The sequence below is a fragment of the Somniosus microcephalus genome, chromosome 27 (assembly GCF_052327205.1).
Source record: "Somniosus microcephalus isolate GS21.2 chromosome 27, FLI_Smic_1.0, whole genome shotgun sequence".
Classification (NCBI taxonomy): Eukaryota; Metazoa; Chordata; class Chondrichthyes; order Squaliformes; family Somniosidae; genus Somniosus; species Somniosus microcephalus.
Window position 1 is genome coordinate 33306293 of NC_141013.1, and position 18744 is coordinate 33325036.

The 18744-nt window shown below is 46.7% G+C and overlaps 1 protein-coding gene across 3 annotated transcripts in view; it reads right to left on the reverse strand.

The window, feature by feature from the left end:
• The window catches only part of LOC147100112 (multiple C2 and transmembrane domain-containing protein 2-like), a 538576-nt gene that overhangs the window by 207500 nt on the left and 312332 nt on the right, over positions 1-18744 (reverse strand). For all 3 annotated transcript variants that reach the window (XM_085968827.1, XM_085968825.1, XM_085968826.1), the window contains exon 10: positions 16569-16699. In XM_085968827.1, the coding sequence (XP_085824953.1) occupies positions 16569-16699 (131 nt within the window). The remainder of the gene's footprint in view (positions 1-16568; positions 16700-18744) is intronic.

The following is an 18744-nucleotide window of genomic DNA, read 5'->3' on the forward strand; positions in this document are numbered from 1 at the left end:
AAGAGAAACCGATCTGCTAATCTTATCTCACTTCCACTCACAGTGCTTTCTGATTACATATTGAGCAATAGAGGAAAGTTTCAGTTTGCATTCACTCCTCAGTCCTGGTTTGGGTTATTTCTCTGCCCTGTGCACAAAACGAGCCAATTCCAACCGCGTGCCACCATTAATCTTCAGACAGCCTGTCTTCAGTTGACGAGCCCACCCTAGAGCTTCGGGGGAAAGTCCTCACAGAATCTCTGCTTCCCCCCACCCACCCCCCAGGTTCTTCCTCTTCCTCCTGTTCGACTTGAACATGATTGTGCTGCTACCACCCGTTCGTTCGTCTTCAGGCACCTCAGCGCTGGCGTGCCCACATGGCCACACTCTTTGGCAGCCATGGCCGCGTTCTCCAGGCACGCAACCCGTCGTCTTTCCATTCCAGCGGAGCCCGGCTGCCAACTTGGAAAACCTTAGCTAACGGCAGCTGACTTTCCGCCGCGCACTCCTAATCATTTTCCCTTGATCTCAGTGAGCTCAGTTCTTGCTTTGTGCAGTTGGAGAGCATTTGGTTGGGTTTTTTTTCCCCGTCAGCAATTCAAATCCAGAAATATTTATAACAGAGCTCAGCTGCAACTGACCATTTAATTGCTCCGGTTGTTTGCAGTGATAGATCAATCAGTAGGTTGTCAAACGAACAATGGGAGGCAATTAAGGGGCGGTTTCAATACCTATTCAGAGGGGCGTTACAGCTTTCATTCAGTGTGAAATCTAAAGACTGCCCAGAAGAGATTAAAGCAACTTTTGTGAGGCAGATGATTTAAACTATTGCACCAGACCTATGCTGGTGACACCACAGGAGCATAGGAACAGGAGCAGGCCATTCAGCCCTTCGAGCCAGTTCCACCATTCATTTAGATCACGGTTAACCTGCATCTTAACTCCATCTACCCGCCTTGGTTCCATAACCCTTAATACTCTTGCCTAACAAAAATCTATCAATCTCAGTTTTTAAATTTTCAATTGACCCCAAGCCTCAACAGCTTTTTAGGGGAGTGAGTTCCAGATTTCCACTACCTTCCTGACATCACCCCTGAACGACCTGGCTCTAATTTTAAGGTTAGGCCCCCTTGTTCTGGACTCCCCCATCAGAGGAAATAGTATCTCTCCATCTACCCCATCAAATCCTTTAATCATCTGATACACCTTAATTAGATCAGCCCTTAACCTCCTATACTCAAGGGAATACAAGCCTAGCCTATGCAACCTGTCCTCATAACTTCACCCTTTTAGCCCCGGTATCATTCTGGTGAATCTGCGCTGCACCCACTCCAAGGCCAATATAGCCTTCCTGAGGTGCGGTGCCCAGATCTGAACAAAGTACTTCAGATGGGGTCTAACCAGAGCTTTATGTACCTGCTCCCATTGTGCAAATGTCGTGCCTCCGGCTGAAACCCTAAGATTGACAAATCTCCATGGCTCAGTGGGTAGCGCTCTCGCCTCTGAGTCAGAAGGTTGTGGGTACAAGTCCCACTCCATGGAACTTGAGCACATAAATCTAGGCTGACACTCCAGTGCAGTGCTGAGGGAGCGCTGCACTGTCGGAGGTGGCGTCCTTCAGATGAGAAGTTAAACCGAGGCCCCGTCTACTCTCTCAAGTGGACGCAAAAGGTCCCACGGCACTGTTTCGAAGAAGAGCAGGGGAGTTATCCCCAGTGTCCTGGCCAATATTTACCCTCAATCAACAACACTAAAACAGATTATCTGGTCATTATCACATTGCTGTTTGTGGGAGCTTGCTGAGTGCAAATTAGCTGCCGCGTTTCCAACAGTGACTACACTTCAAAAGTACCTCACTGGCTGTAAAGTGCTTTGGGACGTCCGGTAATTGTGAAAGGCGCTATATAAATGCAAGTCTTTCTTTCTTTCTAGTTATAAAAATATTGGTGATCGGGAAAACAGGCTGTTTCACTGGGCAGAGCAGTTGGATGCGGGGGGTCATGTGATGAGACGTCCAGGAATATGCCCAACCAGAGTTGACAGCCCTGAAGTAAAATTGCGGAGATTCGTTACACCACACGGTGCCCTTAGCAAATTTCCTTTTCGATTGTAACCAGCGGTTGAGGCTAGGTCAATTGAAAATTTCAAAATTGAGACTGATAGCTTTTATGACACAACCCAAGGTCAGCTTTCATGACACAACCCAAGGTCAGCTTTCAACAGAAGACTGTTCTAATGCCAAGGTAAGGGTATTAAGGGACACGGAACCAAGGTGGGTAAATAAAGTTAAGATACAGATCTAATTAAATGGCAAAAAAGGTTCGAGGGGGCTGAACGGCCTCTTCCTGTTCCTATATTGAGAGAAGTGTAGACTCGGGGGTGATTTCATCAAGGTTTATAAAATAACGAAGGGACTATACTGTGTTTACATTGACCAATTATTTCAACTGGAGGACCAAGAGTCACGCTTACAAGTTTATAAGCGCAGAACTAGGTTAGAAGAAAGGCGGTTCCTCTTTTCCCAAAGATTAGTGGATCTGTGGAACAGGCTGCCAGCTCGTGTGGTGACCAACAAGAGGTAGGTACCTTTGTAACATAAATCAGGGTCAATGTGACCTCCTGGACTAATTTCGATAGCCTAAAGGGATTGGAGAGGAATTTTCCAGATTTTTCTAAATCTGTTTTTTCCCCTCTCCCAGGAGATTCCATGGCTCCGGGTGGGTAGGGAGGGTCAGTAGTAGAGCAGATTAGTTGGTCTTTAGCTGTTCTTCATTTTCCGATGTTCGTGCCTTGGTTCCGCACCAGGAGAGCAGATGTGGATAAACCTCCCCACTTTATACTCACACTAATGTTCCTCAGCATTGGAATATGGAAGAAATGATCCCACTTGGTTAGACACAATGGGGTGAAATTTCTCTTGAGCAATAACACAGAACAGGCGAGAGCGAATCGGCAGCTCGTTTAACCTTCCACATGGTTTTCTTTTCCACGGAAAAGTAAAACAGGCTCCCGATCCGCTATCGCCCATTTCGCATTTACACCCAAATCGAATTACACCCCCATTGTAAAGCTCTCTCCGCACTGCCCCAATAACTCCAACATCTGAAGGACCCTTCCGCTGCCCCATGTTATGTCCCCGCCAACACTCCCCGTGGTCTGAGTGAGACTGGCCACATAGCAACAATTAGCATTGAATTAAGGCCCATTTTATTTTTATACTGCGGAATTGTATCCATTGGGAACGGGGTTTAGGCTGGCCAACTCATTTCACTAGGGATCATTCAAGGCCGTTAGAGACGGCAGATTTTCATCACATCATTCTAGGCTGGGATCAAACCCAACTCCCAGAAGTGACTATGAGCACATTCAAAATCTACTGTAGGACTCAAAACCTACATTATTGTGATTTAACACACTTCCATACTTAATTCTTCTGATTATCAAGCTAAGTACTGATGAGGCAAGCTGTTCAGCCAATCCAACGTACTCTTCCATAGAAAGTTACGACCCTCCTATCTGAATGATAACGACTTGAGAAATTAAAAATGATAAAAACAAAAAAAACAATTCTGTAGACTGTAGAAATTTACATCTGATATATTAAATGGCAAAAAATGTAACAGGATATTGAATCATTTCTTACACACCAAGATTTCTGTCCATTTAAAGTAAGCTGTCTGCTATGACCTTCCCTTGTCTGCCCTCTCAGGTGGATGTAAAAGATCCCACGGCACTATTTCAAAGAGCAGGGGAATTCTCGCCGGTGACTTGGCCAATATTTATCCCTCAACCAACATCACCAAAACAGGTTGGCCTGGAATTTGCGATCAGCAGCAAAGCGAAGGCGTTCGCCGCTGGCCCTGAAGTAAGCTTCGTACAAGGATCCGACAATCCGTGTGCCGAGAACTTTGGGTTTTCAGACCTTCAATTCACATCAACAAACTGTAGTGGGGATCCCCTAGTGCAAGCTGCTGTGACGTCAACAGGCTGTCAAAGCAGCCAATCAAAACGCAGAATTCTCACAGAAAGCGAACCAGGAAGTAGGTAAGCCATTAAAATTCTAACTTAAAAATGTTTTTATTGAAGAGAGCAAAACAAAGATTGGGGCTCTCGCATGGGGAAAAGGCAAACTTCAAATAAAGAGGGACAAACGTTAAAAATAAAATTAAAACATTTTTTGAAAAGTTTCTTAAATATTTTACATTTTATTAAAATGGACAAATTTCACACTGCACAAAATTAAAATTAGTTTTCCAGAACTTTAACCTTTGTTTAGCAGTAATAACGCTGTCAAACCCCCAGTTGCACCTAAATCCTTTGGGGGGAAAATTCGGTATCGCCCCGTTTGGGGCGCCATTATCGGCCGTGCGCAAAGTTTAGCGCCTGCCGCTAATTATCACCTCCGACAGCAAACTTGGTTTTTATCGCCCCTGGAGGTGATTGGAGCGCTAAATCAGGTGCTTCACACCTCTCTTAAGGCGCAAAGGCCGAGGAGCGAGGCGCTACCTCAGAGCGCTGGCGAAGCAAGGAAGGGCAAATCAAAATGAACCTGCAAAGTGCTGCTTAGTACCCAAAACTCCTTCACACAGCGTTGAATCTCTCCAGAAGTCTCTCTCTCTCTCTCTCAGAATGCGTGGTGCAAAAATGTCACCAACAAAAAAAGGCAGGAAGCGGTCGCCTTTAAATAGCGCTCCCCTAGTCCCTTTCTGACTGCAAAACGCTCCCCTCAACCTGTCGTCGCTAGCGGCAGGCGGTAAGGCAGGGGGCGCCACTCAATATCCAGTCCAGGGCGCTAACGGGGCGTTGTGCACTCGACTGATGTCATGACCTGCCGGCGCAGGAGATCGTGGCGGTAGTGTTTAGCGCCGCCACAAAAGGTCTAGTTAATTTTGCGATCGGCGCAAACATCGCTGTGCCTGGGCGCTAGTTGCTTAGCGCCCTCTTAAGGTGCTAACGGGAGGCGCAAACAACTGAATTTTTCCCCCTTTGGGTCTAACTTTTAGTGGGGAATTTAACAGTGTGTTTACTGCGGCAGAGCCAAAGATTTCACCAGTTTCCCTAACTTGGTTGATTACTCAGATTGCCGGCTCTGTGGGTGGGGGCACAGCGCAGCCCGTTTCGGAGCGATCATTGACAGACCGCGACTTCAGGATTTCAGCATGTGCCAAATCCCGAAGTTGTGGTCAGCTTCAAAGGCGGAATGACGGCGAACACTGCCAGTTCGCCATCATCCCGACCGCAAATGATCTCATTGCTGTTTGTGGGAGCTTGCTGTGCGCAGATTGGCTGCCTCGTTTCCCTACATTACAACAAGTGACTACACTTCAAAAGTACTTCACTAGCTGTAAAGCACTTTGGGACGTCAAGGGAGGGAGAGAGTCTGTCTGTCTGTCTGGCTGGTGTTGTAATACAGAAGCTCTTTACTTAACAAACTTTAGTGTATGCAATAATTTACATTTCAACATCAATTTTTAAAGTACTGTAACATGATGTGACATTCAAAGCTCGTGTACATTGTGGTACATTGACAGCGAGGTAATAGATAGCAGTGCTTTTCCTGCTCAGGAATAGTCAGCAGGAGACAAGTCCGCACTCTCAAAAAAACATCAGTTCTCGGCTCAAGACAGTTGTGCAATAGAAGTGCAGGCAATAAATGTTCAAGAGGCTTTATTCTTGAAATTGACATGTTCAAGACTGAGATCGACAGATCTTTATTAGGAAAAGGTGTCAAGGAATATGGATCAAAGGTGGGTAAATGGATTTGAGGTACAGATCAGTCATGATCTAATAGAATGGCAGAACAGGCTCGAGGGGCTGAAAGGCCTACTCCTGCTCCTCCATGACATAATCCAAGGTCAGGTTTCAAGACTGATCTAATGCCAAAGTAATTATGGTGTAAAACTAGACCCTTGTTCAAAGCATAAAGCTAGAGCTATATATAAAAAAAATGGAAAAAGTATAGAAGTTGATTTATACAGAACTAAGTTACCTCTCTAAGGGGTGGGTAATAGTCATGTATAAATAGAATCATAGAATGATACAGCACAGAAGGTGGCCATTCGGCCCATCGTCCCTGTGCCAGCTCTTTCTTAGAGCTATCCAACTAGTCCCACTCCCCTTCCCTTTCCCCATAGCCCTGCAACTTTTCCCCTTCAAGTGTTTATCCAATTCCCCTTTGAAAGTTATTACTGAATCTGCCTCCACCGCCCATTCAGGCAGCACATTCCAGATCACAACAACTCACTGCGTAACAAAAATTCTCCTCATCTTCCCTCTGGTTCTTTTTACCTTAAATCTGTGGCCTCTGGTTACTGACCCTTCTGCCACTGGAAAGAGTTTTTCCTTATTTACTCTATCAAAACCCCTCAATATTTTGAACACCTCTATCAAATCTCAGTAAAGACGTCTTACTGCAATTATATAGGGCCCTGGTGAGACCACACCTGGAGTATTGTGTACAGTTTTGGTCTCCTTATCTAAGGAAGGATATACTTGCCATAGAGGGAGTGCAATGAAGGTTCACCAGACTGATTCCTGGGATGGGGGAATTGTCCTATGAGGAGAGATTGAGTAGACTGGGCCTATATTCTCTGGAGTTTAGAAGAATGAGAGGTGATCTCATTGAAACATACAAAATTCTTACAGGGCTTGACAGGGTAGATGCAGGGAGGATGTCTCCCCTGGCTGGGGCGTCTAGAACCAGGGGTCACAGTCTCAGAATAAGGGGTCGGCCATTTAGGACTGAGATGAGGAGAAATTTCTTCACTCAGAGGGTGGTGAATCTTTGAAATTCTCTACCCCAGAGGGCTGTGGAGGCTCAGTCGTTGAGTATATTCAAGACAGAGATCGATAGATTTTTGAATATTAAGGGAATCAAGGGATATGGGGATAGTGCAGGAAACTGGAGATGAGGTAGAAGATCAGCCATGATCTTATTGAATGACGGAGCAGGCTCGAGGGGCCGAATGGCCGACGCCTGCTCCTATTTCTTATGTTCTTATGTTCTGCCCTTAACCTTCTCTGCTCGGAGGAGAACAACCCCAGCTTCTCCAATCTCTTCACATAACTGAATCCCGCATCCCTGGTACCATTCTAGTAAATCTCCTCTGCACCCTCTCCAAGGCCTTGACATCCTTTCTAAAGTGTAGTGCCCAGATTTGGACACAATACTCCAGCTGTATTAAATTATACTAAACAACTTACAACTATCAGCAAAGACTAAACAGGCTGGGGCTCTTTACCTTAGGAAAGTGAAGACTGAGAGGTGACCTGATAAAATTATAATGGGGTTCGATATGGTGGACGTAGAGAAGATGTTTCCACTTGTAGAGTAGTCTAAAATTCGGGGCCCATAAATACAAGATAGTCACTAATAAATCCAATAAGGAATTGAGGAGAAACTTCTTTACCCAGAGAGTGGTGAGAATGTGGAACTCACTGCCACATGGAGTGGTCGAGACAAAGAGCATAGATCTCTTTAAGGAGAAGCTCGATAAACACATGAGGGAGAAAGGAATAGAGAAGGATATGTTGATAGGGTGAGATGAAGTAGGGTGAGGTGAAGTAAGGTGGGAGGAGGCTCATGTGGAGCATAAACACCAGCACAGACCAATTGGACCGAATAGCCTATTACTGTGCTGTAAAATTCGATGTAATTCCATGTAACTTGCAGCAAGAAGGTTTGGGATTGTATCCTGACTGGGATCAGTCAGCCTTTCATCCTTCCAGGATAGATTAAATAAGCATAATGTCTTGGGATAGGGGAATAAAATGAGAGATGTGAGGGACTGAGTGGTTCCTGTAAACTGTTGTAGTGTCTCCTTATTGTGCATCAGTATAATGAAGATTAGCATTGCACTCCATGAGTGTTCCAGTTGGGATCGACCTTTCCTCCTCCAAGTTCTGGGAAGAACCGGGAAGGGCATACTGAAATGATATTCAAATAATGGAAGTACATCATCCAAAGTATGTTCCACCATTTGACTCATAGCAACACTAGATGCAAGGATAGGCTGTTTATCCGTGGTGCCCAGCGTTGCTATGGCGGCAGAGCAGGATTTAAGTTTTTAAAATCCAGACGGATCAATTGCACAGGACATGTCGCCACTTTCAAAATGTTCACAGTTTTACCGGCAGTCCACAGGTCACTGGCCGCACTGTGTTGCGGCAAGCCTCCGAGGCCAGATGTCCACCCCACAACTGGCAGCTTCCTTGATGAAGGCTGAGGAACCCATCAAAAATATTAGGATGACCCCGAGATCAGGGCCAGAGCATAACTTTGTGATGGGCAACGTCTAGCCATAACGAAGGTATGCCCCGATTCTGCAAAACAAAAGATTTGGGGCTCCACGTCTGCTGCAGATGATCTGAACCTCCCTAATCTTTTCAACATCTCCTCTCTGGGAACTTACCTTCTATTTAATATTAATACAATAACAAATTACTGCGGATGCTGGAAATCTGAAATAACAACAGAAAATGCTGAAAGCACTCAGCAGGCCAGGCAGCATCTGTGGAGAGAGAAACATCTGGGGAGACCAAACGCAGATTGGGCGACTGCTTTGCGGAACACCTCCGTTCAGTCCGTAAAGGGTGACCCCGAGTTTCCGGTCGCCTGTCACTTTAATTCTCCGCTCCACTCCCACTCTGATCTCTCCGTCCTCGGCCGATCACATTGTTCCAATGAAGCTCAACGTAAGCTCGAGGAACAGCACCTCATCTTTCGATTAGGCACTTTACAGCCTTCTGGACTCAACATTGAGTTCAACAATTTCAGACTATAACCCCTGCCCCCATTCTTCAGGCTGTTTATGATTCTGCCATTCCCGTTTGCAACATTTAACCTCTCCTGCCTCCAACCCTAGCACAGACCGTCCCTTTAAATTCATTCCTCCCCTCCCCTCCCTCTGCCTCTGTTTATCCTTGGTGCCCAGCGTTGCTATGGCAGCAGAGCAGGATTTAAGTTTTTAAAATCCAGAAGGATCAATTGCACAGGACATTCTTATAATCTGTTACATCTCTAGCCTTTTCCAGTTCTGATGAAGGGTCCCAGACCTGAAACGTTGGGGGTGATTTTCATTCAGAAGTTGGGAAGGAGGCGGGACTACAACTTTTGGGGTTGTAGTCCCATCTCCATCGAGATGCAGCCAATCCACGCGATTTTAACTTGATTGACCTTGTTGAACCTGCCCAGCGGGCTCAGCAGGCCAATTAAGGGCCACCCGGCAACAGGTGACGTCACAGACGGAAATTTCATCTGTCAAAAGACATTTTGACAGATGAAATATCAGCGTTTCACAGCTGTTTGAAGCTGTCAAACACTGACAGTCTTACTTCTAACATGAGTCATTCTCCACAGACTCAGTTAGAAATCTCACCGGCACAGAAAGCTGAAGGCTGTCACTTTTGACAGTTCACAGCCATTCTGCTTTCTGTGCCGGTGAGATGAGGGACTCCCGGAACCTAAAGGAAGGAAGGCTGAAAAGGTAAGAAAATGTATGTAAAACTTATTTAATCACTTTAGACACACCAAACACACTTACCTTTGCACTCATGCACACATCACTCACCTGAACACCGACAACTCGACCCCTCCAAGTCCTTCAAACCGACGACCTGACTCCTCCAACTTGGCGTGGTTTGGAGCCGTCGGGAATCCCACAGTTCAAGCTTAAAAATAGGGATTAGGCTAAAAACTGCCTGTTAACTACCTGTTAACAGGCAGTTAATTGGCACTAATCTCTTCCCGCCTCAGGTAGGCGGGTCCCAGTGCGGGGCGGGTACCCGCCTCCTTTGAAACTGGCATGGAGGCAGGCTGGGGTCGGGATGGGGTCGGGACCCCCGATTTTGGGAATTTAACCCCCCGCACACCTCCAATCCCGACTCCATGGCTCAATGAAAATCGAGGCCGTTAACTCTGTTTCTCTCTCCACGGATGCTGCCTGGCCTGCTGAATACTTCCAGCATTTTCTGTTGGTTATTCTATGTAATATTGTTTGTTCAAAGTTTCACCTTTTCGATATATTATGAATGAATATATAGATACTCGTGATCTCATGTGGTGTTCACTCGTAGTAACTTAGATAGTGCGCTCTTTTATAAAGGCAGGTGTTTTAAACCATGTAATGTAATGTAATATGTTTTATTCTGCTGCAAAGGTGGACTATAATCCTTTAAAGCCAGAAAGTCTAATTGTTGTTAAGCAAAAATAGGCTGAGGTCCATCAGAGATTAATTGCTCTTTAGTGAAGGAAGTTTGTAGGTTGGAAGCTACTTGAAAATTTCAGGCTGTAAATTAGAATCCAGGATGAAATGCTTGTCTTTCTTTTACTCATAATGTATTCAAACAGTGAATCTTTAACAAACAATCTTAAAGATAAGTTACCTTCCCAGAGAGGGGATATTGAAATGGTTAAAGATTGTTAAGATCAGTCACAGACGACAGAGACTCTGCCCCTGTCACCCCAGTTTCCGAGTGGATCTGGTAACAAGACACCACCAGAAATGTGCTCTGGCATTTGTTCCTGCGTTGTTTAAATGGGAACTCTCCCTCCCAACTCCCGAAATCAGTCCCAGCTCGTGCTGCTGATTTTAAGTGCTACATGCGATTTTTAACCACGGAAGAAATCTCTTGCTGTCCCATTAGCAGAATAATCCCACGAGCGACGTCACTTGTCCATTGCTAAACATACCAATCCTGACCTATGACCCCCAGCCCACCACCACCCCTGCCCCCATCAGAAATGGTTCTGGGCTGCAGATTTGAAACATTAACCCTACTTTCCTCTCTCCACAGATGTTTCTGCCTCCCTTCTTTTCTGGAGGGCTGGATTGGTGGCATAAAAATAAACGGCTCCAGCTTGTTTTGAAATCATTTGAAAAGACAAACTCATTATAACATGGGAAAAGACATGCTTCAAGTTGTTGCACCGAGAATATTACAATGACGTATGTCGGAAGATTCTCCACACTGTCGACACACTTAGAGGAAAACAATGTCTCATTGGCAGCAGTAGAGATATTGTCCCTTCTGCTTCAGGTGAGGGAGCATAGACATGAGATCCTCATCCTCACACCAAGGGCAGGATTTTCATTGGGCTGTAGAGGTGGGATTGGAGGCGTGTGGGGGGTTAAAATCTTGAAATCGGGGGGCACAAACCCATCCCGCCCCCAACCCGCCTCCATGCCAGTTTCAAAGGAGGCGGGTACCCGCCCCGCACTGGGACCCGCCTCCCCGAGGCGGGAAGGGGATTAGTGCCAATTAACTTCCTGTTGTTAACAGGCAGTTTTTAGCCTAATCCCTATTTTCATTGATGAAATGTGGGATTCCCGACGGCTCCAAACCACGGCAAGTTAGAGGAGTTGGGCCGTCAGGATGAAGGGCTTGGAGGGTTCGAGATGTCCGGTGTTCAGGTGAGTGATGGGTGCATGAGTGAAGAGGTAAGTGTGTTTGGTGTGTGTAAAGTGTTTAAAGAAGTTTTACTTACATGTACTTACCTTTACAGCCTTCCTTCCTTCAGGTCTCGGGAGTCCCTCATTTCACCGGCACAGAAAGCAGAATGGCCGCGATCTGTCAAAAATTGCAGCATTCAGCTTTCTGTTCCATGGAGATCTCTAAATCACCCTGAGAGGAAGGAATTAACCTGGAGTACAGATTGTCAGTGTTTGACAAAACAGCTGTGAAACGCTGATATTTCATCTGTCAAAAGGTCTTGACAGATGAAATGTCAATCTGTGACGTCACCTGTTGTCGGGTGGCCCTTAATTGGTCTGCTGAGCCTGCTGGGCGGGCTCAACAAGGTCAATCAAGTCAAAATCGCGTGGGTTGGCTAGAACTTGATGGAGGCGGGACTACAACCCCAAAAGTTGTAGTCCCGCCTCCTACCCGCTTCCTCAGTGAAAATCCAGCCCCAAGTGTCAACAGCACTGTATCTGTTTGTTGGCATGTCACAGGGCTTCAACCCTACACCACTTCCGAAGTGTTATACCAATATTGCCATCTTTTCTGCCTCTATCCAAGTGCCAAGTCCCAAAAGTTATTTGTGCCATTCTCAACTTTTTAAAGTAATTGATTTTTTACCTAATTTGGGAACTACCCCCTTAAATACTGGGAGTGGGGGTGGTTTAAAAAACTCATTCATTTGGGTGTCGCTGCCAGCATTTATTGCCCATCCCTAATTGCCCTTGAGAAGGTGGTGGTGAGCCGCCTTCTTGAACCGCTGTAGTCCGTGTGGTGAAGGTACTCCCACAGTGCTGTTAGGGAGGGAGTTCCAGGATTTTGACCCAGCGACAATGAAGGATCGGCGATATACTTCCAAGTCAGGATGGTGTGTGACTTGGAGGGGAACTTGGAGGTGGTGGTGTTCCCATGCACCTGCTGCCCTTGTCCTTCTAGGTGGAAGAGTTCACGGGTTTGGGAGGTGCTGCCGAAGAAGCCTTGGCGAGTTGCTGCAGTGCATCTTGTAGATGGTACCCACTGCAGCCACGGTACGCCGGTGGTGGAGGGAGTGAATGTTTAAGGTGATGGATGGGGTGCCAATCAAGCGGGCTGCTTTGTCCTGCTTTGCTGTCAGTGGCATTGATATAGAATGACATGGAGATGGGATATAACTCTAGACTATTAGCTCATCAATGAAGGAGATCCATGGCATTCCTCAGTTGCATGTTATACACTTAGTTTTTCCATAGTAAGGAATCACATCTAGTTAGGAAGTCTGGGATTCTGAATAAACTACACGAAAAAACTGCTAATCTGAAGAGAGTTTGGATGAGTGAGCCCTAATATTCCTCTACAATGTGTCCTGGGAAACCAATTACAAAGAGGAGGAAGGGAGGGCAGAGAGCCAGGACACCGAGTCTCCAATCCCTCTATGTTTGTCTGGGATTTTCAAGGCTTCCTGCGAGGGAGCAGAGATACAGGCAAATCACTGTCATGTCAAAGAAGCGTGAGAGGGATCTCCTAGTTCTCTTGCCTCATTTCCCTGAAGGTTCATTAGAAGGACACTCAGATGCTGAAACACCCAAAGAAGCTGTTGTTGGCCACTGTGCCTTGTCCCCCTCCGAGGAGAGGGTCCAAGAGGGGAAAATAACCAATTGAAGGAGGCCGCAAAAAAAGGTGATGGTCATTTTTGCCCCACGGGAACCCACTGGATCTTCTGTGCTGGCACCAGCAACTGAGGAGCTTGCAGTAGAGGATGGTTTTCCCTCTGCAATCCTGGAATTGGCCACTGCCTAAGGGTAGGGCCTACACCAGGGTGGGGAGGGAAAGAGGAGAGGTTAGGGCCATGCAACGTGGCCTGAACCTGCCAACTCAGGTGGGCTACAGTTTATCCAGACTAGTGATTCATTGTACAGAATTTTGATGTGTGGGATCACGATGGGTCTAAAGAAAATAGAACAGTGCGAGCGGACGTGTAAAGTTTTAATTTAGGAGGCTTAAACTGCAATTGAAGTACAGCATCACAGCTTAAGCACAGCAGTGGGAGTCAGGACTGATGTCAACAGTCAGGAGAGAGTGGCACCACTGAAATGCCACAACGAGAGAGTCCAGCGGAGAGACAGCTGATGGGTACATGATGTGATCCTGCAACACTGGGCCGTTTAAATGGGAACTCTCCCTCCCGCCTCCCGAAATCAGTCCCAGCTCGTGCTGCTGATTTAAAGTGTTAAAGGTGATTTTTAACCGGGGACAGGGGGCGGCGGGGGGGGGGGGGGGAGAAATCACTTGCTGTCCCATCAGCAGGATAATCCCACGAGCGATGTCACTTGTCCATTGCTAAACATACCAATCCTGACCTATGACCCCACGCCCCGTCGTCAGAACCGGTTCTGGGTCGCAGACTTGAGACGTTAACCATACCTTCCTCTCGCCACAGATGCTGCCTGACCTGCAGAGTTGCTTCCAGCATTTTCAGTTTTTATTACAGATTTCCTGTTGTGTTTTGCTTTCCCCCCCCCGCCAAGCCCTGATCTGTTAAGTTTGGCATTCTAAAGGCACTTTATAGACGGAGGTCAATATTCAAGTCTGATGCCCTTGCTTTTCATGTTGTCTATAAAGTAAATGGCACAAGCTGACAAGAGACTTTGTCTTAGCCTCATGCCAAGTGGGAAGTGATCACATTGTTCAGATGTCTGACCTGCGGTGCTTGAGTCAGCAAATTTCCATTGTATTTAGAATTAACTATCTTTTGAATTGGGTTCCGTTCTTAACACTTTACAACTGAGTTTATGGGAAATTTCAACTTTAATCATGTAACAGTCACCGGTGAATAGAACACTCGGCATAAAGTGACATTGACGCAGATGGATCCTTGAGCCCCGGTATCAGGAGACGGGAAGGTGCGGGGTGGGGGGGGGGGGGTGGCGGGAGCCCGGGGGGGGGGGCGAAGAACGGGCAAGGCCTGGGACGTGCAGGCCTCTGCCAGTCTAAACGGCAGGGCCTCATTTGTATAAATCAATGCAGACTCCCGCTCGATAGCCAGCCAGATTTGACTGCCCGGTCGGAGGGCGGGAGCAGACATTAATGGTAGGAGGCCGCAGCCGAGGACCTGTGGGAATGGTTCCCGGCAATCTGTAGGGCTGGAAGGCTCGGGCCGCGATTGGGAGTGGGGGTGGGGGTGGGGGGGGTGGAGAGCGTGAGAGGGAGGGGTTGCAATCGGCAGATGGGGAAGCGGGAGAGATCAGGGCTGGGGTGGCCGAAGACTTCCTTACGAGGCCTGGGGTGAATCACACCTGTTTTTCCTGGCCCACAAGGAGCTTAAAAACAGGAAAGGCAAAGTTTTAAGACTTACCTGGGCCTCTTCTGACCAGTCAGCTCCTGCCCTGTGCCATTGCTGGGCAGCAGGCAGCGTGGGACTCCCTGCATTGAGGTTAAAAATAAGTCACGGCACTGATGCGTGTTAAGTGAGCCCTCGTCTACCTTTAGCGGGAGCCTAATCCAGGGCCTTAAACACCGTGGTAAATATCACGGTGTCCAGAAATGGGGTAGAGTTGCCCAATCCCAATATTTTAACAACCTTCCCCACCCATCTCCCACCACCCCATGCCCCTTTCCCGCTCATCGGGGTGGGGAGCTTAAAATAGAGGCCCTAAACTTAATACACATATAGCCTTCTGGTTAAAGTACTGAACTCGCAATCTAGAGAATGAGGGGGTGAAATTGGACACGGGTGGGAAGCGAAGTGGGCGGTATCGCATCGCTCGCCCGTTATACTCTCCGGCCCACATTCAGTTCCGTTTATTTCAAATCACACGTAAAATTTAATTCAATATTTTTTTAGGGCTAATATCTTGGAAAATGGCCACGAAAGTTACTAAATGGTCATGTAAAAAAAAATAAACAACCGGTTCACTCAATGTCCCGTATTTTCCGATCGCAGGCCTCCCGCAGGCTCCCGGGAGGCGCACAATTCCGATGCTGGGCCTCTCCAAACTGCCGGTGCGCAGGGCCCACGTATCCCAGAGGCCCAGGTTGTTCGCAACGTCCCTGGGATCATGTGGGCTATGGGGAGCCAATCACAGAAGCGAATCTCCCTTTATACATTTGACAGGAAGACCTGTCAAATATATGAATGGAGATCACCCCCAAAACATAGTAAAACTTCAAATAAGTTTTTTTTTAAATCACATTTTTAAAATGACTTGAAAGTCCAATAAATTAACTATTTTAAACAAAACTTTAAATTTTTCAAAAAAAATAATTAAAGTTTTTTACGGGGCTAAAAATAAACTTACCCTTTTTTAAAGTATTTTTAAATGATAAATCAGTGGAAATATTTTTAAAACTTTTTTCAACTCTTATCCTGGTAAAAGCAGGTCTTACCAGGCACAAGAATTGCAAGGGTTTTCTGCGGGCGGAGGGTCTCCAAAAAGCAGAACTCTTCACCCACACTTGACAGATCAGAAATGCCAGTTTCCAGCATATGCGCAGTGCATGCCTGAAACCAGCATTTCCGATGTCCCTACGAGTGGGTACACAGCGCGTACACACCTGTAGGGATCGGAATATCCGGTCCATTGTCTTTGAGGGAAGGACCCGACAATCCTGCCCGGTCTGGCCTACAGGTGACTCCAGTCCCACACTATGTGGTTGACCCTTTATGCCCGCAGGGCAACTAGGGATCGGCAACAGATACATACATAGCAGTGCCACCAACATCCCAAGAACAAATAATACAAACAAAAAGTGGTTAAAACACAAATTGGGGGGGGCGATTTTAACCCTAATCGCTCAGCAGAAACCTGGTGGGTGGGCAGTTAAAACCGCCCTGGTTCTTACCTGTCCGAAAGCCGCCACGATCGCAACATCTGCAATCTTAACCTGCTTTCCTGAGCAGGCGGCAAGGACTCGCGCCCGGAGCCAACAGGGTCCTTCTCTACATATGCACGTTGCGGCCCGATGACATCATTGAGACCCGACTCTAATTTTAACTCGGGCCTGAGCGGGGAATCCACCTGGAGTTAAAATATCTTCTGACCAGAAAGTGCCCACCTTGTCCCATCCCATCAGACTTTCATTTGCATCTTTGTTAAATCGGCAACTAAATTGTAAGGAAATGATTTTTTTTTAAATAGAAGAAGTTGTACTCTTACATGCCAAAGCTTCCTTCCTGTTTCTGGCTGTCCATCCCGCAGACTTCCATTTCCAAAATATTTGTTCTCTCCTTGAATAGATGAAAATCAAATTTGTCTCTCCACTGAGGATTAGCGCACTTGTGCAGGACCTAGAGTGGGGGAGATGGACAGCGGGTGAAATGGCATTCAGACTTTCACAGAATCACAGAATCACAGAAACCCCACAGTGCAGATAGAGGCCATTTCGGCCCATCGAGCCTGCACCGACACATATCCCACCCGATCCCCGTAACCCCTACACCAACACATATCCCACCCTATCCCCGTAACCCCACGTATTTAATCCCCCTAACACTAAGGGTCAATTTATCATAGCAAATCAACCTAACCCGCACATCTTTGGACTGTGGGAGGAAACCGGAGCACCCGGAGGATTTTGACTGATTCTTAAGTGCGGAGGTTCAGTGGCTTTATAAGCACTCTAGTTCATGCATTTTTAAGAAATGAGGCAAGTACCAGCTAACCGAATCGTAACGCCAGTTTGTTCTCGAGTATCCGATCCACCAAATTCACACAAGCTGTAGTTAATTTGGGATTAACTGAACTCTTAATAAAAGTTTATTTGCAAGCTGCTGGCCTCTCTCAACAACAACTTGCATTTGTTTAGCACCTTTAACGTAGTAGAACGCCCCAAGGTGCTTCACAGAATTGTTATCAAACAAAATTTGACACCGAGCCACATAAGGAGCTTTTCAGGCAGGTGACCAAAAGCTTGGTCAAAGAGGTAGGTTTTAAGAAAGAAGAAAGACTTGCATTTATATAGTGCCTTTCACAACCACCGGACGTCTCAAAGCGCTTTACAGCCAATGAATTACATTTGGAGTACAGTCACTTTTGTAATGTGGGAAATGCGGCAGCCAATTTGTGCACAGCAAGATTCCACAAACAGCAATGTGATACTGACCAGATAAACTGTTTTTGTTATGTTGATTGAGGGATAAATATTGGGCAGGACACCAGGGTTAACTCCCCTACTATTCTTCGAAATAGTGCCATGGGATCTTTTACGTCCACCTGAGAGAGCAGACGGGGGCCTCGGTTTAACGTCTCATCCGAAAGACGGCACCTCTGACAGTGCAGCACTCCTCAGCGCAGCATTGGAGTGTCTATCTAGCTTTTTGTGCTCAAGTCCCTGGAGTGGGACTTGAACCCACAACCTTCTGACAGCAGAGGCGAGGGTGCTACCAACTGAGCCATAGCTGACACTGTGGAGTACCCTAAAGGAGGAGAGAGAGATAGAGGGGCAGAGAGGTTTAGGGAGGGAATTCCAGAGCTTAGGGCCTCGGCAGCTGAAGGCACGGCCACCAATGGTGGAGTGATTAAAATCCAGGATGCTCAAGAGGCCAGAATTAGAGGAGTGCAGATACCTCGGAAGGTTGCAAGGCTGGAGAAGGTTACAGAGATAGGGAGGGGAAAGACTACGGAAGGATTTGAAAACAAGGATGAGAATTTTAAAACCGAGTAAGTGACTTTCACAGGCTGTGGTTGACAAGCAAAGCACCAAATATCTAGCCCCCTTTTTCACTTGAAGTTCACCAGTTATTTAAGAAAGTGTCTCAGCCCCGTCCCCCCCAAAAATCAAAAGAAAAACGGAATTAATACTAGACTTGGACAGAGGGCCCGAGTGGCCTCAGCTACAGCAGATAAATGAATAGGAACCTAATCTGTTACTTGGCGTTCAATGTGAGCGACTAAAGATGCTGGGGTGAGGAAGGAAGCCACAGTGCTTTGCCTCGCAGTTATCGCAATGTGAAACAGGACATACAGTGGATAGATTTATCTCCACTAGTCTGTTCGTGCACTTGAACACTTCTGTAGTGTCTTTCCTGAAACTATATTCTGGTAAAGTGCGATAACTAGAAACAGGCAGGAACATGCCTTCTAGCTCGATCCACTGCCATGTGGAAGAGAATGGGGATGCTTGGCGCTGACCTGATGTTTTGCTGTTTGGGTAATGCAAAGGCTTCTCTCATCAGTACATTTATGGAGATTTACATCGCTGCTTTACATTTACAATTCCAGAGTCACATTTTAACATTTGGGCCGGATCTGGCTGGGACAATACCGGCGTGTTAACGACGCACGCTGTTATTAATGCGTGAATCGGCCAGCGAGTTCAGAGGAGTAAGAGATA